Genomic DNA, 23109 nt, shown 5'->3' with positions numbered 1-23109 from the left:
CTTATGTTCTTCTGCTCTCGTACCATTCCCTTAATTACTGCTCGCCTGGTCTCGGCTCTTCTGGTTTTTGTCAGTCCACTGCTTGGAGCAATGGTCTCGTTCCCCTTCCTACCACCGCCGAGAGGTAGGACGAGGTTCTGCCACCTAGGACAAAGTCCTGCCACCTAGGACAAAGTCCTGCCACCTAGGACAAGGTCCTGCCACCTAGGACAAGAGGGAACGGGCACAAACGTGACCATGGGCAGTTCCATCTCAACCTGAGGAGGGACTTCTCTCCTGTGCGGGTGGCAGAGCAGTGGCACAGCTGCCCAGAGAGGGGGGGGAGTCTCCCCCTCTGGAGCCATTCCAAACCCGCCTGGAGGTGTCCTGTGCCACTGCTGGAGGTGCCCCTGCTCTGGCGGGGGGTGGGACTGGGGGAGCTCCAGAGGGCCCTTCCCACCCTCACCAGTCTGAGATTCTGGGACTGTTCTTACTAGTTCTATCATTTTGCTGAGACACCTTCACTCCAAGGACTCCAAAAGATTTCTGTGAAATTCAGCATTAATGATCTTTTTCCTCTCTTCTCTCATTCGCTTTTCATCAGTAATACCATCAGTACAACTAGTTTGTGCTCTTTCGTATTATTTTTGAGTAAATATTGTCATCGTTTCTGTGCCACAGGGTTGAAAACTAACCTGGTTTTTGGTAGACTGAAGTAGGTAGGAGAAGAGGTTCGACACTTTTTTGTGGCTTTGGAAAAGTGTCTTCTCAAAGTATCATCTAAACTCCTTATTTAGAGGAAAACTTTTATTGGATAAAAGAAATGGATAATTGCTTTAGTAGCATTTTAAAAAAAAGGTTAGAAATGTGTATTTTGCTAAAAAGTAGAACTATGCCTGCAAGAAGAGAATCTCTATCACTGAAGCACCAACCAAAGGAAGGGGATTTCCTGAGGTTCACGCACCCCTGTGCCACGTGTCCCGATACTTTTTGAGAGGTTCTTGAGCATGAATAAGTTAGTTTTGTAGAATAAAACTCGGTAGCTGCCTCTGGAGTCTGGGCTACAGAAAATGCAAACCTTTTCTATGTGGAGTCTCTCTTTTCCTTGCAGGTATTCCACGACATTGCCTATAAAGCCAAGGACCGGCAGGACCTGATCGCCGGCATCGATGAGTTTCTGGATGAAGTCATTGTGCTCCCCCCAGGGGAATGGGACCCAGCCATCAGGATAGAGCCCCCCAAGTCTCTTCCTTCTTCAGACAAAAGGTAACAGCAGGAGGCAGGTGGGTGTAGCTCTGTGGTGACGGACGGTGTGCATCAGTTCCGAAAAGGTGATGGGAGGACACGGTGCTGTGGGTACACCGGGTTTGTTGAGCGTCGCAGAGCGACCTGCATCCATCTGTCTGTATTTAGAAATTACTGGAGAGATTTTCAGGTCCTTCTTAATAGCTGGAGGGAGGATGTTCTTGCAATTCTGAGCCCTTTAAGGGGATGTTGTAGGCACATAATAACATACGTAGTGGTTATGCGGGCTCTTTGGGGTTCTGCTTGGGCTTTCCAACGCACCGCGTTCCACTCTGGCTTGCCAGCGGGTCAACCTTCCGGTCTCTGTTGTACCACACAGCTTCAGGAGAGGCTGTGTAACCCTCGTTTGGAGGAACCGTGTGCGGATTATGTTTTGTGGAGCCGTTGGACAATGCAGTGAGCCTCAGTTCGGTTTGCCTTCTTCCCTAGGAAAAACATGTACTCCGGTGGAGAGAATCTACAGATGAATGGAGACACCCCTCATGATGGAGGACACGGCGGCGGGGGTCATGGGGACTGTGAAGAACTGCAACGAACTGGCAGGTCGGTACCGCGCCGCTCAGCGGGATGGATCTGGTGTGATCCAAACGAGGTGGCAACCCGTTTCACCCCTTCCCCTTTCCATCCCGCCATACTGTTTGTCTAGGTCAAGCCGTGACCCCGGCACGTGTCCTGGGGTTTTTAGTGCCCGGCTCGAGGCTGTCAGAAGGGTTCTGGACACTCAGCCTCAGCAAATTACAACGTGTCTTAAATGAGGCACTCAAAAATGAAGGAAGGCCCCGGTAGGTGTTGGCTGCTGAAGGTCTGTGAGGTCAGATGAACCGTATGGGATGTAAACGTGGCGGGGACAGCTACGGTTCCATTCGGATTGCTGAAAGTTCTTTCACCAAAAGCAGAGCCGTTCCCTTTCCCAGACGTTCCCATTGTAGTTGAATTGCACAGATGAAGGCTTTTATGGGGCAGAAGTACAGAAGGTAACAGCGCCCGAGGCCTCACTCGCTGCTTTATTACTCTGCTTATATGCCACGTAAAAGTCCACTGCAGTGGGAATGCAGTTCAGGTGGCCATAAAACAGCGCGATCGGCGTGTCAGGGCCAATACACAGGGTTTTGTGGCGGCATTGTGCCCTCCCTCCCGCTCTATATTTTTTTAAGTTCTAGTAGAATATCTAAATTCTAGGAGGAAAGTCTGAAATTACGCGTTGGTGTGTACAAGGCAGTGGATAACGTCCTGATTCTGGGTGAGAAAGCGATGTGTGCCTATCTGCCACGTACCTCTCTGCGCACAGAGTGTCTGAACGGTCCTGGCGGCGGTGGTGAACTCTGCACGGGAACAAGAGGCAAAACGGGAACATTTTTCATGTCGGCGGTGTCAGAGCCACGGGGAGTTTATAAGAGTTAAATACTGTGATTGTACGAAAAGGATACGTCTGGAAGCGGAGCTGTCTTGTTCTCCAAGATGATTTCACTTCCTTGCATTTTTACTTCTAGTTCTTTTTCTGGTTTGAGGCATTTTTCCGTTTAGCAGATGGTTTGGCTCACCCAACTGTTGTGTCTGCCACGCGGAGAAGTTTAGGCAGGGATTTAAAATACAGTTAATATATTTTATTACATCAACCAGTTGAGTTGGGAAAAAAACCCACCCCAACAGACGAGCGTCCTGAACTGCAAAGTTTAGTGGGCTGTTTCAGCAGAAGTAGGGTTTGTGTTCCTGAAATTTATCTTTTTCCAGCTGCGTCACATGTTCAAGATATTATCTTTCTTTGCAGCGTTATCTCGGCGATATCCCTGGACCATCACAGCTGCGATAAGACTATTATGTAATGCGATGATCTCACTCCTTTTAGATAATACTTCATTTCGGGCAATGTTTCTGATTACTTATCTTGGTGAGTTACGCAGTGAAACATTTTGCCTGAGTCTTCTCTTGCTTGTCTTTTCAGATTCTGTGGCGGCTTAATCAAAGACATAAAGAGGAAAGCACCGTTCTTCGCCAGCGACTTCTACGACGCTTTAAATATCCAAGCCCTTTCCGCCATTCTTTTCATCTACCTGGCCACGGTGACCAACGCTATCACTTTTGGAGGATTGCTTGGTGACGCTACGGACAACATGCAGGTCAGCGAGAGCTTTTCAAAGCAACACATACGGCGTTTGCCTTTTGCTGCCTACGGTCAGTGTTTGGGTGTTTGGCCACCGACAAAGCTTGAATTCTGGGTGCAGTTGATGGAGGGGTCTTGTGTTTGCGCTGAAAGTTGGTTTGCTTTCTCTGCTGTTGGACAGCTGTTCTCTGCAAAACTGTACAAGCAGTTGCCTTAAATGGTGTTTGAAAGATGGCCAGCCCGCAGAGAAGGTCCTTGGTCTCCTTCTCTATGGAGAAGTTCCTCTGATGTGCTCTCTGCGTTTGCGTCTCGGTTGCACCGTTTCAGTCCAATTAAGTTTGCAAAGTCTGATTCGGACTTTCCATGTCATCAGAGCGTAGCACTGTATCCTCTGCGTGACTCTTACAAGCCCTGGACTTCTGCCTCTCCAATGAATGGGAAATCCTGAGATTCGAAGGAAAGCGAGTAAATCGGGAGATGTGACGCAGGAGAAAAATGCGAGTTCTGGAGAAAGGCGAATTTCATAATAGTGGAAGATCAGATCCTGAGAACCATTTTGCATAGCCAGAAACAGGCTGGATCAGCGGGGGAGACACAAGTAGGGGCTTCAAAGGATGGCTCAGTCTTAGATGGTGTCTAAAGGAAAGTATTGACACTGCCGTAGGTCCTTCGTGTTTGACTGGAGCAGAATTATGCTCCAGCAGTGCACTTCGATATTCTTTTGGCTTTTTGAAGAGGAAAAGAGCGTAGGGGGTTGTATTTAAATAGTTTCAGTGCAGCCACTTTGAATCTCCGAACGATAATTAAGCTCGTAGTGACGACGTCTGAATTATTAATTTACGCAGGTTTAATTAAACCAAACAGAGAAAAAGGGGGCAGCTATCCGGAGCTCTGCGCTTCCCTATGATAAATTACAGACTAGAGTAAGATTCAGTAGCTGGCGGAGTGCCAAACTTCCCTCCCCCCTGTACAAATAAAGTTTACCTCTTCCGAAACTCAGCTCCGCAGCAGGCATGCGAACAGATGCGCGATGCACACCGTTAAAAAGAAATAATAGCAAATGGCAGTAGGGAAAGGAAAAGCCTCCAGGATCCACCAGTGAGCATCACGCTTCTGTCGATCGGAGGCAGAGCAAAGGCTGTCTGCTCTGGGTCTCTACGAGGTACAGTCTTCCAAGTCGAGGGAGGAAGGGGAAGTGTTACCTGATTCCAAATTTAGTGCACGTAATCACGTTATCGTGTCCAAAAGTCCCTTCTGTTACCTTTGTATCCCATGAACATTTATCATCGCGTAGCAGAATACTCTTTTTGCCACTGAAACCGACAGGATAGTTTTTTAATGCTCACCAAAAAGCTATTTAATAATTTTTTTTTAAAAGAAACACCTTGCATTTTGGGAAGTTGGAGGGGTGATAAGAAAAGGTAGACCTCCCTAATCCCTGTGCTCCTGGGGGGACGCCTCTGCTGTCTGCCCCCGGCCAGGGGTTGATGCATCAATGTGTTTTGTTAAATACCTCTTGTGGTATTGGTTATTCTTCCAAGAACCTCACGAACCTTCTTGATGGGATTATATCTGAGTGTACAGCCTTCTTCTGATATAAAATGGCGCTTATTTGTTGAACGGGATTCGCTAAGGTGCATCTAAGACTGTGAGCTGCATAGGAGGGAAGACACAACGGGGGGCAAAGAGAGCAGGAAGAGAAAACGCAGGTTGCCTTTAGTCCGTCGTTTTCTCTGCAGGAGATAAAAGCCAGCCTGAGTTTTCCTATTGCTCGGAGAAAAAAAGTGTCCCTAGAAAGACAAAACCTTCAGGAGCGGTCTGTTTGGAGCTCAGTGATTTATTCTCCGTGTTGCAAAGGGAAAGCACCGATGCTCCGCGGGTAAGAATACCGCGTTGGTAACGGGGAAGCTCTGCAGCAAATAGAAAGACAGCGCAGCCATTAATGACAAAAGCTCCGGTGGGGAGGGAGTTGGGGGTGTAGGCAGAGAGGAGCGCTGACAGCGAGGAGAGGGTCTGTGGATGTGGCCCCCGGCCGCCCCCTCCCCGTCGCCAGTTTGCTGTTAAACTTGAGTTCACAGAAGCGGGGCGAAGTGCAAGAAAATCCTCACAGAGTTGCTAGAAAAACCCAAATCCCTCCAGTCGGTTCCTTACATGGCCGAAGCTCAGTGTCTATTGTTTTCTAATTCATGCGCGTCAACATTTACTCACTTCTCGCATACAATGACCGCTTGAGTTTACTGGGGTTTATTTATGTACTGGTTTAAAATTGAAGTACCAGCAGTTTCTCTGGACAATTCGCCGGAGGATCAGAGCTTTTGGAGAGTTGGGGCGCAACCGGCTTTTCTTTTGCCATCTCCCCTCAACAAACCTTCATTCACCATCATTTGAAAAAGGCGTTAAGTTCTCTTGGCTGCTGCGGGAGCCTGGAAAGGGTTTTGACCGCACGTTGAGCAAAACTGTGCGTTCTTTGCTCCTGTATCATCAGAGCCGGAGCGAAGCATCCCGGAGCTCCAGGGACCAGCTCAGTGGGATCGGAGTCCACGTTCACGTCAAGCGGTCCTCAAACCGTTGCGCGTTCCCCCGGTGGGAAGGCATTTGGAAGTGTGTGTTTCCGTAAGGCATGGAAGAGCCCCAGCTGCGCTGAATCTTGATACTCAGAAATACGGAGGAACAGCACCTAGAAGTTTTTCCCCGGGCATTCTGTCTTCATAGAAAGTCGTTTTGGGGCTACCGCGTCACGGTTTATACTTCTTGTTTCTTGTAAACAATGATGTGACAACCGCTGGGTCAGGCACTAAAAATCGCCCGTCCCGCGCAGCCTGCCCCGGCCAGCCTTTCTTTAAAAGCTCGCTTCGGAGCTTCATGTTTCTGAGAAAAGGCACTATTCTTAGCTCCGGACACGTGGAAGAACGCAGGGAAAAGAGATTCCAGATGCGCTGGCCGCGAGGGCCCTCTCCGTGAGTAATGCGGGAGGAGCGAAGGGGATCAGCTGTGCAGATGCCGTTCCTTGCCCCGAGAGCGTCTCATCCTCAGCGGTCCCCCAAAGGCAGCGGCAAAAGCTCGTGGGCTCCCGTGCGTGTCCGCTGTCAAAGCCTGTAGCGGAGTCTCCTTCTCTGGAGATACTCAAGACGCGTTCCGGTCCGACCTGCTGGAGGTGAGCCTGCTTTGGCAGGGGGGTTGCACTAGATGTTCTCCAAAGGTTCCTTCCAACCCCCTGCCAGTCTGCGATTGTGTGTGATGCGTGTACGCGGGCTGCGGGGCGTCACGGCGAGCACACCTCCCTTGCCCAGGGCCGGGGCTGAGCAATGGGCATCACCGGTACCACTGAGAAATGGAGAGGACCGAGGACGTCACCTCCTGCCCAGGCGAGGCTGCTTCTGTCCCCTCTACAGCAGCTCGTCTAGGTTGACGAGCGGGGGAGTGTGTGTCAGGACAGGCGGCTTTTAGACCTTCCTTACCTTTTGCTTCTCCACGCGCTCGTCGTGCTGCTGCTTTAATTACCCAGCAATAACAAGGTTTGACCACTGGTATTTGGAGATCGTGTTTGTGGCCAGAGAAAGGGTTCATGAGTGCTTTAGAGAAAGTTCTGCTAGTGATTTAGTAGATAAAAAAAAATAACGTGCTGCTCTACGTAGTAACATACTGGTTTGACATATGACAGCGTAAACAGTAAATTGGGTATTTCCAAGAAAGACAGCCGCAAAACTTAATTTAAATTCTTCCCGTTTCCACTGATAAGTCAGAAAAACTGCAGCCCTCGGCCCTGCCGTTTGTCAAGGGTGGAAAGAAGGATCTGCGTGTGCCGTTAATTGCTGGTTGCTCCACACGTGCAGTATTAATGAGGCTGTCTGTGCTTAAACCTGCCCCTGGTTGTTGGGTGGGTATTCCTGGAGAGGCTGATGCTGGCGGCTGCGTGTAGAAGATGATGCTCTTGTCGTTCCTTTAAAACTTAATCGAGTGTAAACAGATTAGTTTCCATAAGAGCAAACGAGGTAAGGTCCAGCGAATTCTGCCTTTTTTGGCCAAGGACACGCGCTCAGTCAATAATCACAGTTTATAGCCGTTTATATTTCATCCACGTTTTGCGTTTTAAAAGTAGATATTGTCCAGCTATAGTTAGACATGAAAATCAAGGAACGCGTCAACCGTGCTCTTTTATCCTTCTCCAGCGAAGCTGTTTTGCCGCACGTGCCAAAGGTAGTTGTAGAGCTCGTTAAATACGGAATTTATTACTTGCTGGTGACATCTGATGAACTTGGGTCTCAACAGGACTGCTGGATGAAGTAGCCTTGATTGGTTTGTGTCTCCCTTGCTTACACAGTTGCTTGCAAGGGAGGCATCTTGTTTATCGAGGAAGAGTGTCCGCTCAGTCGGAGAAATTAAAAAAGAACAAACCCCCTGCGTTGTCCGGGAGGATGTCAGCGCTGTCCCGTGGCCGTCCTCTGCCGTGTCTGTTTGAGGAGCCCTCCGAACGTGCATCGTTACTGTCGCAGCCGCGGGGGGTGTTCAAGGAGTTCTCAAACCCTTTACGTGGTCTTTGAAAACGCTCCCGTCCCCTTGCCAAATAGAAAATGGAATCATTTGAAATTTTATTGTTATTAAACTGGGGGCCTCAGAAAGAAGAAGGGGGGTTGGTGGTTATCCCGAGTAACCGAAGTGTGTGGGACGAACCCATCTCTGTGCGCAGCTGTGGGAGAGGGGCAGAAGATGGTCTTCCCTTAGTCTCGGACGCAGCGGCGTACAGCACGCCACCGGCCGCTGATGTAACGACTCGTTTTCTGGCGAGGGCGCTAAGAGAAAGGGTTATCCCGCGGAACTCACTTCTCCCCTGTGTCTACCCTAGGGCGTGTTGGAGAGCTTTCTGGGCACGGCGGTCACCGGTGCGATATTTTGCCTTTTTGCTGGTCAGCCACTCACCATTTTGAGCAGCACAGGACCTGTCCTTGTCTTTGAACGGCTCCTCTTTAATTTCAGCAAGTAAGTACTGGGGGAGAGGAGGGAGGAGGGGAGGAATGTCTCGCACTAATGAAATCCTAGCTCGGGAATGAGATGGCCGGCGGTGGGGAAGGAGGGGATTTAGTGCATGGAATGAAACATCTCTTTGTTCCTTGTTGAGGTTGCAGTGGGGATTTTCCCAGGCACGCGTGTCCCAGAGCGCTGCCCGGCACCCGGGCGCGCGTCTCCTTGGGGCCTCGGGGAAGTTCTTGGCCAGGTCTGTCCTCGAGGAGGAGGTTGCGCTGGTTACGGTCAGCGCGCTCTTCCTCCCCAGCCACCGCGTGGGTTTCCCTGGATGCTGTGTGTTTCCCGTGGGAGCAAAGAACGGAATCCAACTCTTGGTGGTTTCGCTGACAAAATCCCCCAGGTCTCAAGGTTACCAAAAATTTGTCCTTAAATCAGTACTCGTTTGAAACGATGGCAATGACTTAGCAAAAGTACCTATGATCACAACGGCTATCGATCTCGGCTTGTCCCCCAATTCATCGGTGGAGCTTTGCTCTGTTAAATGCTCTTCTTTTTTGGGTTTGGTTTTTTTTTTTTTTCCTCCTTTTAACCGGTGTAAAGAGGTGCTGCTCCCTCCCCGCCGCGTTAACGCTGATGCGGTGACGACAGCTGCCACCCAGAGCTGAAGGCAGCCCAGTCTGCGAGGTGTTCTCAGCTACCATTCTCCCCACACCTGCAACCCTGGCGAAATATAATGAGGATCCCCAAAAGAATCAGCCTATTCATTGGTGACGTTACATGTAGGATCGTTGTAGGTTAGATAGAAAACGCCCCAAATCGCTTCCCCCATCCGGGAGCGTTCGCGGCGGCGCGAGTTGCGAAAGACTTGTGTTGCAGCGGACAAAACCGAGAGCTTTCGGGGTTAAGGCGTTACTGGGCTTCCTTTCAAAAGCAGTCGCCCGTGATGCGGAACAGCTTTTTGGCCGTTGGCGGTTATTTTTAGAAAAGGTCTATTGAATTATTAAGCTGGGCACGGCTGCAGGTTGCAGTAAGGCGGGAGACGTGGTATATGTTTGGCTCTTTAATTCTGTCTCCCTCCTCATCATATTTAATGTCTGTGGGTAGTTGCTCAGAAATAATTGAGAGCGTATAATCACGTCTTCTCCTGTGTTGGAGAAGTCTTCTGAGGTACGGAGCTGCTGCTAAGGCGGACGGTGTATTTACGCGTGATCCCACATGCACAGCGCTATGCTTCTGGAGTGAGGCGATTTAATTTGGCTACTGAGCTCGCTTCGTAATACGTGGCAGTGTGAGCCGTGGCTGTGAAAACAGCGCAGGGTGGGCTGAAACGGGCCGGGTCTCTCTCGTCCCCCCAGGGGAGCATAGGCAGGGAGGGATGGAGGCCGGAAAAACGGACAGAAAATCAGACTGGTCCAGGGAGGGAAAGTAGAAGCTGCCCACCGGTGAGAGCTCTGCAGCAGACCCGGGGGGGACCTTTGTTTTCTTTCTCGGCCTGGAATAAATGCATAAAATCGGGAATAGATGCGCTGTTTGCATCTGGCGGGCAGGTCACAGCCCCAGGTGCGGCACGCGGAAGGAAAAAAAGCAAGGTGGAAAAACACTTTGCACGGTTTTGGGAGGGAGAAGGGGGTTATTTTTAATCCGAGGAGGAGGTGGCGGTTATAAAAGCTATTGTCCTCGCGACCTGCCGGAGCAGAATGGCAGGATTTTTCGAGGGAATCTTTCTCACGAGGAAATTGGAATCAAGTACCGTGATTTTTTTCAATCACGCGTTTGCGGTGGTTCGTAGTCACAACACCCTGTTCCCTGCTGGGAGCAAAATTAGAAAGACTTTCCATTTACCGACTGATTTAAAGTTTGACTCCGCGTGTGCGCGTACAGAGAGATATCTAAAAAAGCTTCGGGGACCGAGCCACGGGTCTGGCTTTGGGTGCCTGCAGGAGCGGCGTTGGCCGCGTTGCCGGTGGTGGGTGGATGCTGCAGGACCCCCCGGTAACTCTGCAGCCTGGGCTGGTCAGTTCGGCTCCCGCGCAGAGTCTCTCCGACGCCAGTTGTGAAGCCGGTGTGGGTTTCTGAGCGGGCGGCGAGGCGCTGGGCTCCCCGGCAAAGCAGGACCCCGGCCCCAAAAGCGGGTTGGCAGGAAAGTTTCCCCTCTGGAGGGGTTGGAAAGAAAAGGAATCACGGCAGAAGTACTTAGGCTGTTGTATGGTGTATGCGAAACGTCCTGCGCTTTGTCATTTGCTCCGTGAGCTTCAGAAGTGCTGCAGGACTTTAAAGGGGTGGGGGGACAAGAAAAAACCAACTTAGTTTAAAACCTTTTGATGTTTTTCAATGGTGCGCAGTCAGGATGCCATCTGGGCTCCCGCCAGCCGTCTCCTCCACGCTCGGGCAGATGGATGGCACCTCCTGCTCTCTGAGGCACTGACCCCGGATATTTCAGAGAGCTGTCACTGGGGTCTTTTATTATTATTATTATTATTATTATTATTATTATTATTATTGTTATTATTATTATTATCATCATTATTATTATCATTATTATCATTATTATTTTCCCTTCTCTTTTTCTATATCATCACTTTGCTTCTTCCTAGCTCCTTACCCCTCTTTCCAGGTCAGATTTTCGGTGCGAGGAGGCTGCAGCCCTCCCCTGAGATGTTTGTCTACAGTAAGGAGAAAGCCCTGCAGAGATTTGGGTTGAATGCCCATACCCGACCCTGTCCGAACCTCCCTGAGATGCGACCCAGGCTCCGTACGGGAACGCGTGACGCTGCCCGGCGGCAATCCTTTAACTGGCACCCTGCCTGCTCTGCAGCCTTCTCACCCGTTTTATGGGCGCGAGGTTGTCGTTCCCCCTCGTTGCGGTGCTCTTTCGGTCTCTGCTCCGCGGTTTGATACCGCGCACGAGAAAATTGCCCTCGCGCCCCGCTGTTGGCCGGGATTTCTGCTGGTGGTGGGGGTGGGTGCTTGGGGTAACCCCGCACGGAATTGGTGCAAGGTTTGCCCCCCGCGGGTGAATGCTGACGGAGGGGTGGAGGTGTGTAACAGCACACCGTGTCCACCTGGAAATAGGGTGGAAAAACAGCTACACGGGAGATGTAAGGACATCTTTTCACTATGGCTACGCAAGGTTTGAGGCGGTCCATCTGCAGTGGGCACTTGAGTAAATGGTGGGACCAGCCCGTAGCGGGGTTGCAAACACCCTACCCAGTGTTTTGCCATGTGAGCTAAAAGCACCCCTGGCGCTCGGAGCTCAGCCCTCTCCGAGGCACGTGCGGTTCTCTGGAGGAGCCGGTGCTGTCCCACACGTGTCCTCTCGCCGCAGACAGGTCTGGAGGAGCTGTGCTGCAGGGCAGCCCAGCACCTCCATCTCCCTCCTGCCTCGGAGAGGCACCTGAAGATGCTTTTCTGTTATTACATTTGAGAGCTGCGGATGGTTATCTGGCGTAGCCTGCGTTCCTAACATGTCTTGAAGACATTCAAGTGCCTCAAAGATGGCTTTTGCTGTTTTTTATTTAAAAGCAGGCTCATGGGGAGAGATGCTCAGTTTTTCTTACAACACTTGATGGAGTGGGGGGAAGGAAGGGATAAACTCCTGGGCCCCGTCCCCTCCCCCGAGCTTTCCGAACGCTGTTAGAGACTTTGTTCTGAAACCTTCCACAGAAACTGCCCTTCCTCCTCCATCCTTCAACACTACAGAGCTCCTGGCTTCCAGGGAACACCGGCTGGCTGGGGCCGCCGGCCCCACCGCCTCCCACTCCCTTCCCCAGAACAGGCAGTCAGCACCCCAGTAGGGGCTTATCTGCTCGGGCGTTCACTTTGTGTCTTTGTTCGGTCCCGAGAGTCCCTCCTTTGGGACTCTGCGCCCTCAGGGCACGGCAACCTCAAGGGGCAAACAAACTTCCCGGGATGGAACGATGCAGTTGGCTCCATTGTCCTCCACAGCGTGACAAGTCCTGGCACCGGGCTTCGTCGTCTTCCGCTTTGTGCTTCTGGATCTTCTCCTGCTGATGTCCTGATTTCTTGCAGATAGCGTAAGGGCCTGAGAGATGGAGGTGCGGGCTGCCGAGAGCGAGGCTTGGCAGGACATTGCTTTTCTGGAGGAGATTTATAAACCGTGGTTATGCCTTCAGCTGGTGGAAAGCTGTCGGCATTGAGCCGCTCTTGGTCTGGACAGGTGGATGTCTGGGCCTTTGCGGCTCTGTGCGTGTTTGCCAAGGGAGGATTTTTCCTGGGAAGCCGAGAAAGAACTTGACTGAATTCACTGGTAACATTTATCAGCGGAGGTGTAAGCAAGACTGATTACTTTGGCATGGTTTTCATAGGATCATAGAATGGTTTAGGTTGGAAGCGACCTTAAAGATCATCTCGTTCCACCCCCCCTGCCCTGGGCAGGGACACCTCCCCCCAGCCCAGGTTGCTCCAAGCCCCGTCCAACCTGGCCTTGAACACCTCCAGGGATGGGGCCTCAACAACCACTCTGGGCAGCCTGTCCCAGTGCTTCACCACCCTTAAAGTGGAAAACTTCTTCCTAATGTTCAATCTGAACCTGCCCTCTTCCAGTTTAAAGCCGTTTCCCCTCATCCTGTCACTACATGCCTGAGTAGAAAGTCCCTCCCCAGCTCTCCTGTAGGCCCCCTTTAGCTACTGGAAGGCCACAATAAGATCTCCCTGGAGCCTTCTCCAGGCTGAACACCCCCAGCTTTCTCAGCCTGTCCTCACAGCTGAGGTGCTCCAGTCCTCGGATCATCCTTGTGGCCCTCCTCTGGACCCACTCCAGCAGGTCCATCTCGGCTATTAAGCTGCACATATGGAGTTGGCTGGCCGAAAACGGAGAGCCTGGCTTGCGGGGACGCTCTCACTGAGTCTAAATGAGCACAGGTCCCAGAGGCTGCGCGGTCACCGCTTCTTGCGGGGACGTGGCGGTCCTGCCTGCATTTATCTAACCCCAATGTTTTCCCTTCCTGCCGCCCCTGTCTTGTTGCAGAGACAATGATTTTGACTACCTGGAGTTTCGTCTCTGGATCGGCCTTTGGTCAGCCTTCCAGTGTCTCATTCTCGTCGCTACAGATGCCAGCTTCCTGGTCAAGTACTTCACCCGCTTCACCGAAGAAGGTTTTTCCTCCCTTATTAGCTTCATCTTCATTTATGATGCTTTCAAGAAGATGATCAAGCTGGCTGATCATTACCCAATCAACTCGGAGTTCAAGGTGGACTATATCACGCATTACTCTTGTGCCTGTGAACCATTAGATCCAGGTAAGAGAATGTTTAATTAGCACTCCCATTTGCAGATAGGAGATTGCGTTTGCTTTATTGTGCTGCGGCCCAGATAAGACACAGGTGTATTAATCCTTCTTCAGATATCCCATCTTAGCCTTATTTTGAAGCTGAGGGGTGAATTTCACCCTACGTGCCAACTGGGATGTCTTTATAGCCGACCTTCCTGGCACTCCTGATGAGAGCATCACTACCAGCGGAGAAGCTGTCACTGTACCCAGGTCTCCGTGCATCCCTGTGGCTGTTAATTCGGAATGTCATCCCTCTGAGAAGGCTGTGCAGGGCCAGAAGCGGTGGCCAGGTCACTGCCATGGTGCTCGGGTCACTCCTGGTATCCGCCATCTCCTTTTGTCAAGCACAGGAGGTGGATTTATTTGGAGCTTTAGCCAAACACGGGTGGTTTTCCACCTCCTGGCTGCGTGTATGATTGGAAAAGCACAAAAAGTTCCTTGCTGGAGCGGAAGGGAAGCGTATCCGACAGCTCAGCCTATCGCTAGAGCGTGGGCTGCAAGGCAGGTGTAGCCCGACTTCGTATAGATCTGCCAACACAACCGGGAACAAAAGGTTACAAACCCCAAATACAAACAGAAGTCCGCTGGCTCGTACCAGTAGGGAAGCTGTGACCGCTCCGAGGATCCCTCAAACAATGAGGAGTGAGTAAGAAACTTGGTTTGCGCTCAGAGTAAACTTCAAGTTATCTCGACGTACCTGTCCAACAGGAAAAGCTTCTGGTTGCCGCTGGCTGCCTCTGCGCAAAAGGCATCAGGAACCGGATCCCGAGGAGCTGCGTGCTTACGTTAGCTCTGGAGTGTAGGATCTCTGCAAGCGCTTGGATGTTGGTCTAGTTCTGCTTCCATTTGAACAGCGGGGTGGTTTCTTTTTTGGAGTTCAGATGGTGGTCAACGCCAAATTGAAAGTCTCCTCTTCCCATCCAACGCCTCCGGGACAGACCCAGTGCCCAGGGCGAACGTGGTGGTACATCTGAGATGTGTAGAGGAAATGGAGCACGTGGCAGAAGCCCACACCTTATTTCACAAGAGATTTGTGCCTGGAAGTACGATGCTGGTCTTCACCTTTGTTAGCAAGCGGGGGGAGGATCGGCACGTGTGGTTTGGTGAAGCTCACAAACCCTCACTGCTATGGTTCTCTTCTCATCGGATTTGCCTCTTCCCCAGATTTTTGTTTCAGAGGGTGAAGGTGACCTTATTGTCATCATCTCCAAATGCTTCTTCCTTGGTTTTTCAAGTAGCGTTGAATAAACCTTGAATAGGAGGAGTGACCAGGTAGTACTGGAGGTGGTGACAGCAATCTCTCCAGGTAACCCTCCGGCCAAACCAAGCTCTCCGGCAGGGATCTGCCCCAGTCTGTGGCACCTCAGGCACAAAGCGCTTCAGAAGCTGCCAGAGTTGAGAGAGAAGATTGGAGACGGCAAACTGTCTGGGAACGGAGCAGCTAACAGAGTGATCCTGTATTTAAACAGTCCAGGAAAAGCTCATAAAATAATTTGAGGCTTCTCAGCAAGTACCAGTATGGGCAAAGCAGGGGGCCCTAGTGGGGTCCTTTGGCTGTTCTCATCTTTGAGGGCCACGAAAGTGCTCTGAGGGCTGGAGCCCCTCTGCTGGGAGGACAGGCTGGGAGAGGTGGGGGGGTCAGCCTGGAGAAGAGAAGGCTCTGGGGAGACCTTAGAGCCCCTTCCAGTGCCTAAAGGGGCTCCAGGAGAGCTGGGGGGGACTCTGGGTCAGGGAGGGCAGCCATGGGACGAGAGGGAACAGTTTTAAACTGAAAGAGGGGAGATTTAGATGAGCTATTAGGAAGGAATTCTCTCCTGTGGGGGCAGTGAGCCCCTGGGGCAGGTTGCCCCGAGCAGCTGTGGCTGCCCCATCCCTGGAGGTGTTCAAGGCCGGGTTGGACTGGGCTGGGAGCAACCTGGGCTGGGGGGAGGTGTCCCTGCCCAGGGCGGGGGGTGGGAATGAGGTGATCTTCAAGGTATCTTCCAACTTAAACCATTCTATGGTTCTAAGCAATCACCGGCAGGATTTGTGTGTGCTCGGGCAATAATTACTTCGTGTGTCCCGCGGGGACTTCCCTTTGGTCCTTGCACCTCCTGTGCATGTCGCTGAGCTAACGCGCACCAGTGGGTCAAGAAGTTAAAGAAGGCCAAACCAGCAGCCAGACCCATGCTCCATCTGCCGCAGGAGCAAGGACATCCACGGGGCTGCTGCTCAGCCCGAAGCAAAGCGCCAGGGCGGTGGGCAGGGTTCGGGAGCTGCTCTGGGTATCCCAAAGAGATTCCCACCAGCACCAGGAAAACACCGGCAGCAAAGTCCGCAATAATACTTCAAGGCACAGCAAAATCCATGTCTTGACAAGAGCCGTGAGATCTTACTTGCCAAGGGCCCGGTAAAGATTGCCAACGTGTAAAGATGTCTTACTACTGATTTAGACCCTCCTGTGATTTCAGTAGTGTGAAAGACAAATGCACTGAACTCTTTTTCCGGCTAAACAAATGTGAGCGGTGCGAGATTTTAATCCAACTTAAATATTCTCATCAGACATAGGAGTACATGCAAAACCTAAATAAAACATGAGGATGTAGTTGCCAAGCCTATTTTCAGGAGCGATCGCATTTCTAAATGAAATTTCAAATAAATGATTGATAATCCCATGAATACCGAAGGAAAACGTGTATCGTTGTCACAGTGAATGCTGTCAAAGAAATTACCTCCATCCTGCTGATTTCAATTACTCTTTATCTCTTTTTTTTTTTTAACTCAAAAAATGTGTTTGTGCTGGATTCTAAAATGCATTTTTCCTTCCTGTGTATCTTTGGGGTTGTGCGTCAATTTTAAATTAATAATTAGGAGTGTTCTGTGGATGTTTATTTTCATCCAGAAATTGTTAGAAAAATATTGCAAAACTATGAAATATTATCTTGTCGGTCTGGTTTTCTATTTTTTTTTTTCCGCAATGAACTCCAAAAAAAAAAAACCCAGTTAGGTTTGAATCATGTTTCCCTTAGCCTTTTCTTCCCGTTTTTTTAAGCGATTGATGCTTTTGAGTCAGTCTGAAACAATACTTTGGACTCACTTCACTTGAGCGAAGAGGTTGAAAATGGTTTGATGGAGTTAACAAATGATTTGATAGATGAAATTTGCTTTCCTTCTAAGCTGTTTCGGCGCCGCGCTCACGGGATTCCTTTTTCTCTCCTCTCTTGCAGTTAATAGCTCGTTATTTAACGGGACAACGGTGCCGTCGGCCGATGAGCTGTTCTATTCCTCTGCAGAAATGGTGAGTGCCCTTTGCGAGGGCAGAGGTTATCCGGGCTTGGAAGTCTGTATGTGCCGTGCCAGTAGATGGGGAATTGATCGCGTGGAGAAAACCCTCACGCGGACACCGTGAAAATGTGACACTGCTCCTTTTTGGTCCTCCAAGGATTTCTCGTGGTCCTGTATACGGAATACTGCGTGCACAATTTGATCGTATTAATTATTTGCTAATAGCGGCCACCTTCTTGCAGTCTGATCTGTGCGTGTTGGCAGGATGCAAGTGGTTCTCCCAGGGGATAGTGGGATCCTGGTGTCCAGGGCTGTAATGGTAGGAGCGTTGTGGCCAGCCCGTCCTTTGGAAGGTCCCGTTTCAACCCCGTTCTTTGATTCTTCTGTAGCTAACCCTGGCTTTTCTACACTTCGCTCCGGTGGTGAGCTTTGGAGGATGATGAGAAAGAAATGGAGCTTGACGGGGTCAGAAATGTTCATGTTCGATGCAGGGGAAGTAAGCTGAGAGACAGAATAACTTCCTGATGAAGAATACAGATCCTGCCTGTCCGTATTTCTTTTCATGTGGCGGCCACTCTTATGTGGCGTCAAGTGGCCCGGCAGGAAGGGAACGGTTTGTGACCTGGGCCCTGTCTGCAGGCACTAGGAACCCGAGAGGGCAAGAGCGTCGCCCAAGGTGCCCGAGGGGTTTGGTGGCAGGGTGAAGAAGTAGCAGCGAGGTCTCCTGATGGTCAGGCTGCACCACGTGTGCCCATTACTGCTCCTTGCCCACCTCCGTCGGCTGGCTGCGGTCCCTGGGCACCTGAGTTGGCTGCCTCTGGAAGGGCTGGAGATGAGGACCTCCTTCCCCAGCTGCCCGTCACAGAAAATAATGCCTGGGGAAGCGCTGAGTGACCCCAGCTCCAGCACAGCCCACCCATCAGGAGACGAGTTCCCATTGCCGCTTCGGTTCCGTTAACAAGAACAACTCTTCTTGGGTTTTGTGGGTTTAGCACTTGATGGTCAGTCTCGGGAGAAGGGAGCCATGCTGTAGAGGAAGGCAAAGAACTAGTATGGTGAGCCGAATACTGTGTTTGATTTTGGGGCCCTCACTACAAGAAAGACATTGAGGCGCTGGAGCGTGTCCAGGGATGGGCAATGGAGCTGGTGAGGGGTCTGGAGAACAAGTTTGATGAGGAGCGGCTGAGGGAACTGGGGTTGTTCAGCCTGGAGAAAAGGAGGCTGAGGGGAGACCTTCTCGCTCTCTACAACTCCCTGAAAGGAGGGTGTAGAGAGGTGGGGGTTGACCTCTTCTTCCAGGTAACAGGTGATAGGACAAGAGGAAATGGCCTCAAGTTGCACCAGCGTAGGTTTAGATTGGATATTAGGAAAAAGTTCTTCACCGAAAGGGTTGCCAAACACTGGAACGGGCTGTCCAGGGAAGGGCTGGAGTCGCCATCCCTGGAGGTATTTAAAAGCCGGGTAGACGTGGTGCTGAGGGACATGCTTTAGTGGTGGTTTTGGCCATGTTAGGTTGATGGTTGGATTTGATGATCTTAAAGGTCCCTTCCAACCTAGTCGAGTCCATGATTCTATGATTCTAACTGACCTGAGGCCTGGAGACATGAAAACCACCCAAGGAGTTGCATTTGCAGGCTGTCCGTCCTTGGAACAGTCATCTCAGCGTCTCAGCCCTCCTCCCCCAAACCCCTCCTTTGCACCACCCTTCCTGCGCTTCGGTGGGGCCGGAGGGGACTCCCCTCGGCCCTGACTCTGTCTCCCTGCCCGGTTTTGAGAAGAGCCGGGGGGAGGCCATGCTCTCCCCATAGGATGCTCCGCCTGGTCCCCACCGGGGCAGCCCTGTGTCTGGGCTCCTTTTTGGATGCCTTAGAGTTTCAGAGAGGAACAGATGTCCAGGGACACGTGCCGGGGGTGTCGGGAAGGGGAAGAGCAGCCCCGGTACAAATCCTGCCAGGCACTTGGCGGGGGGGCAAAGCAATATCGCACCGGGGGGGGGGTCTCCCAAAAAAGAGGGATGCTCTCTTCTTTTTGCTTTCTGATACCCCAAGCGGTAACCTTACCTGTTGAACGCTCTCCGGTGCTTATTTCTGTAGATTTAAAATCGCAAAATGTAAAATACGCCCCCAAATATTTGGGTTAGTTTTAGTTGATCTCCCTGCTTTTGAAAGCCGCGTTCGCTCTCCCCTCTGTTGCCGTCCCGAGTCAGGGCAGATCCGCAGAAATCCTCTCCGAGAGGGAGTGCTGAGAGAGCAAAAGTGCCAGCGCCTTGTCAAACAACAGCACAGAGCCGGGGGGTTGTTTTTGGGGGCTCACACGCCATCGGTGTGAGCAGCATCTCGCCTCGGCTCAGCTCTGGGGCTGCGCTTGCTGAGGCAGCTGCAGTTTATTACGTGCGGCTTCAGACCGCAACTTTATGAGCATCCAGCCAGCTTGGAGGCATATGTGATGGGTTTTTCGACACACGCACGTGAACAAGATACTAATAGGCGCAGCATGAGGCTATGGACTTTTTGCCTTCAGCGAGTACCTTAAATATTTTCAAGATTTCTAATATAGGTTAGGGTTTGGGTTTTTTTTTTTTTTTTCCTACTTGAAAACGTCACTTATAAACAAAAGAATATTTTGTGCCTTGCACTTTTGCCTAAAGAACATCGTTTTTCTGGTAAATTGCTTGTTGGTCTGCATTGGGCTGTGCCCACATTTGTGATAAGTTCTCTATAACTTAACTATCTGGAGAAAAATACTCTTTCCTCTCTATGGTTTTATCCATATCGAGTTATTTTAAAATATTCCTTCTTTCTGATCTTCATGGTTCCCAGGACTGGGGAGTCCTTCACTGGGGTTTTCATGGAGAAAAGGAGGAGCAGAGACAATGTGATTCTAAAACTCCCCAGACGGGCACCCTCGCAGTAAAGAAGTTTTTCCCGCAGTAAAGAAGCTTTTCCTCACGTTGCGATGGAATTCCCCGTGTGCCAGGTTGTGCCCGGTGTCCCTTGTCCTGGCGCTGGGCACCACTGGAAAGAGCCTGGCCCCATCCTCTCCACACCCGCCCTTTAGATATGGATAAGCGTTGATGAGGTCCCCTCTCAGCCTTCTCCCCTCCAGGCTGAACAGCCCCGGGGCTCTCGGCTCTCCTCATCAGAGAGGTGCTCCAGTCCCTTGGTCGTCTCCGTAGCCTCTGCTGAAGTCTCTCCAGCTGTTCCTTGTCTCTCTTGAACTGGGGAGCCCAGAACCGGACGCGGTGCTCCAGCTGTGGCCTCATTTTTAGTATGTGCCAGTTTTTTCTTTGCATGTCCGGCGTTCTGCGGGCACCGATAAACCGATGGCTTTTACAACATACACAGGAGGATCCCAGACTTGAACTGTGTGTGCGCCCCAAGCCCGGATCGGTTCATTCGGCGGCCGGGCTGTCCCCTGTGTGTGGTTGCTCATCCTTCTCCAGCGTAGCACCCCGTCCGTGAGCACGGGGCAGCTGGCTCTGCACGCTGGAGGTGCTCAGAGCGAGTCAGAATGATGCCCGGTACCAGCGGCGTGGTGCGACGCTGTGGGTGCAGAAGCCTCCTGAGGTCGGTGGGCATTAGGCGAGCCCAAAATTAGTTTCTAGAAAGGGCAGAGAGGGAGATTTTCTGCTGTGAAAACAGTGCTGGTCTGGATCGGAGAGAAGCGGTTTCGGGTTTGGCGTTGCATGCGGTGAAGGGGCAGTGGGCGGTGGATGTAGAGGTGGTCTCAGGCCACTCCGGCTTCTGCGTGGGGTTTCCAACAGTGCCTTGCCACTGGGGAACGTGCAGAGCGTGTCTGGCAGACCACAGCAGCGATCAAAAGATCTCTGTCTTCTTCCCAAGGCCCAGCCTGTCCTCAGTTCCCAGGTAATACTGTCCTCTGCCCGGGTTAAAATCCATTCTCTCTGCGCACAAGCACAGGGAATTTTGAGCCTCCGCTCCGTGCCTCCGTTTCCCTCCCAGCGTTTTCCCTGATGCTCTCTCCCCGTCCCTGTCCTAGCACTTGAGCGCAGCCTTATGGAAATGTTCTCTTTTATTTCCTGCAGTACAACGCCACCATTGACTGGTCATCGCTGACAACAAAGGAGTGCTTGAAATACGGAGGACGACTCGTGGGCAACAACTGCGACTACGTCCCCGACATCACCCTCATGTCTTTCATCCTCTTTTTTGGCACTTACACCTGCTCCATGGCCCTGAAGAAATTCAAGACCAGTCGCTATTTTCCAACCACCGTAAGTGCCTCCTTTCACCCGAACAGGCTGTTTCTTTACTCTTTCAGAATGCAAAAATCAGCCTCCCTTCTGGTGTAGCTGTCACCCACAGAGGGAGAAATGCTTTGCGGGGAAGCCGGGTTGCATTGATTGACATCAAAACATGGTTAACCAAGGTATGGGGTTGGACTAGATGATCTCCAGAGGTCCCTTCCAACCCTGCCCCTTCTGTGATTCCGTATGTCTGGGATTGCCTCGCTGTCACCCTCCCAGTGTTTCTGGAGATCACGGGTAAGGCAGCAGAAGAGCCCAAACGAGCCACAGTCTGTCGTGGGGATGCGGCAGTGATTTTCAAGGTGCTGACAACAACGCTTCCAAGCTGAGATAGGCAATGATGGAGTTTATCAGCATTAAGAAATTGGACGAGTCCTTCAGGCGTATCTAGTTCCAGCTGGCCATTTTCAGTGTCCCGTACCCAGCTCCGTGTGATGCTCTGGGGTAGGATGCGCGGCCGTTCGACAGACGTCAAACGACCAAAAAGGGCCGTTAATCGTTATGTCAGAAATCTCCCCGCTTATAGCCGGAAGGAGTATTTGGGGAGGACAAAAGAAGCCCTTTGCTTTGTCGCTGAGTAAAAGCGGGTATAGAACAGGAGAACAGAGGCGCATCTTTGATGGTACCACGGAGTTTTTGAAATATTCAGAAATCGGTGCAAAAATGTTCAACTCGACTAGAGTCCGTGCCTGGCCTGCGAGGGACCTAAAGCAGAAATTCCCTTTCTTCTCTGAGGGTCAGCTGCAAAATAAGGATGAGCTGAAAAACCCTTTAAACAAGATTTTGCTGAGGGTTACAGCCAGCTTGCGCGCACCTCTCAGGTGCGTCTGCTTGTTTTGTCTCCCCAACCAAAGGTACCACGACAGGCGTGCGAGCTGGTGGTTTCCGTGGGTACCAAAGCCACATTGCTCTCCGAGACCTGCCCCGCCGCCCTCGTTTTTGGCATTCTGGCACACGGGGATTTATCCTACGTGGATGTTTACTGTTCTGCTGTGTTACAATTGAACCTCTTATTATTTTTAATAAAAAGGAAACGAATTCCATCCGGGCTGGAATGCGGCTCAATTTATGGGTAACCATGTGAACCCAGGAAGCCTGGAAGGAACAACAGCTCTGAAAAGATCCCACAGTTACAGACAAGCACAGTGGGTCCTGCCCAGTTAAATTTGGAGCTCTGGCAGCTTTAGGTTGTCATATTCCCGTGACTTGAGGAGAGTTGCACCCTTAGGGCGTGTTGAGGATTTCACTGAGAGGTCTAGTTTGTTTTCCTGTCTGTTTAGGTTGATCTATTACCTGAACAGAAAGCAGTGTAATCTCTGCCGGTCATAGAGGACATCTCATCTGTCTTGGAAGTTTGGGTCTTTCCGTCTTCTAAAGGGAAGTTTGTGACCGTTTCCATTGTCTGGTGTGAAATACCGTTTCTTCCCTTTCCCGTTTTTCTTTTAACCTGCATTGCAAAATCAGTCGTATTAAAAGAATGGAGTCTGGGGATAACACAGTGTTTTTTGTTAAAACCTTAGGGATCCTGTGATAACACGAGACGCTCGACTCGTGTCAAAAAAGCCATCTCTGGCCCTGCATAGAAAAACGTGAATACGTGGGCCCCAAAGAATCAGAGATCGGAAGGCAACCAGAAGGAAACAATATTTTACATGTCTAAAGAAGGCACTATTTTTTTAAAAATTATTTGTAAATGTTCAATATCTGTTAATATTGGAAGCTGATCCTGAAAAGTCTCTTCGGGCCTTGCTGCGGAGGAGCTAGGTCTCCATACCAGTGGTTGTTGGCCGCTGTCGAACGTAACATCAGTGAGACGGCCCTGCAGAATTCACGTGGGAGTTTCTTAGAATAGCAGTTTCCTTTTCCCTCCGGCTTGTTTTCATACTTCCATTTAGGCTTAAGTGTTTGGCTTTCAGACAACGCAGTGAAGTACCAAGGCA

At 51.0% G+C, this 23109-nt stretch overlaps 1 protein-coding gene across 2 annotated transcripts in view; it reads left to right on the top strand.

The window, feature by feature from the left end:
- SLC4A4 (solute carrier family 4 member 4) overlaps window positions 1-23109 on the top strand; it is a gene marked incomplete at its 3' end in the record, with an annotated part of 159107 nt that overhangs the window by 112805 nt on the left and 23193 nt on the right. For both annotated transcript variants that reach the window (XM_082482028.1, XM_082482027.1), the window contains exons 9-15: window positions 1091-1245; window positions 1714-1827; window positions 3227-3401; window positions 8229-8362; window positions 13335-13606; window positions 16845-16915; window positions 20948-21136. In XM_082482028.1, the coding sequence (XP_082338154.1) occupies window positions 1091-1245; window positions 1714-1827; window positions 3227-3401; window positions 8229-8362; window positions 13335-13606; window positions 16845-16915; window positions 20948-21136 (1110 nt within the window). The remainder of the gene's footprint in view (window positions 1-1090; window positions 1246-1713; window positions 1828-3226; window positions 3402-8228; window positions 8363-13334; window positions 13607-16844; window positions 16916-20947; window positions 21137-23109) is intronic.

Source organism: Vanellus vanellus (assembly GCF_965231255.1).
Source record: "Vanellus vanellus genome assembly, chromosome: 4".
Lineage (NCBI taxonomy): Eukaryota > Metazoa > Chordata > Aves > Charadriiformes > Charadriidae > Vanellus > Vanellus vanellus.
Note: the sequence above shows the minus strand (reverse complement) of the source record. Positions and strands in the feature narration are given on the sequence as shown.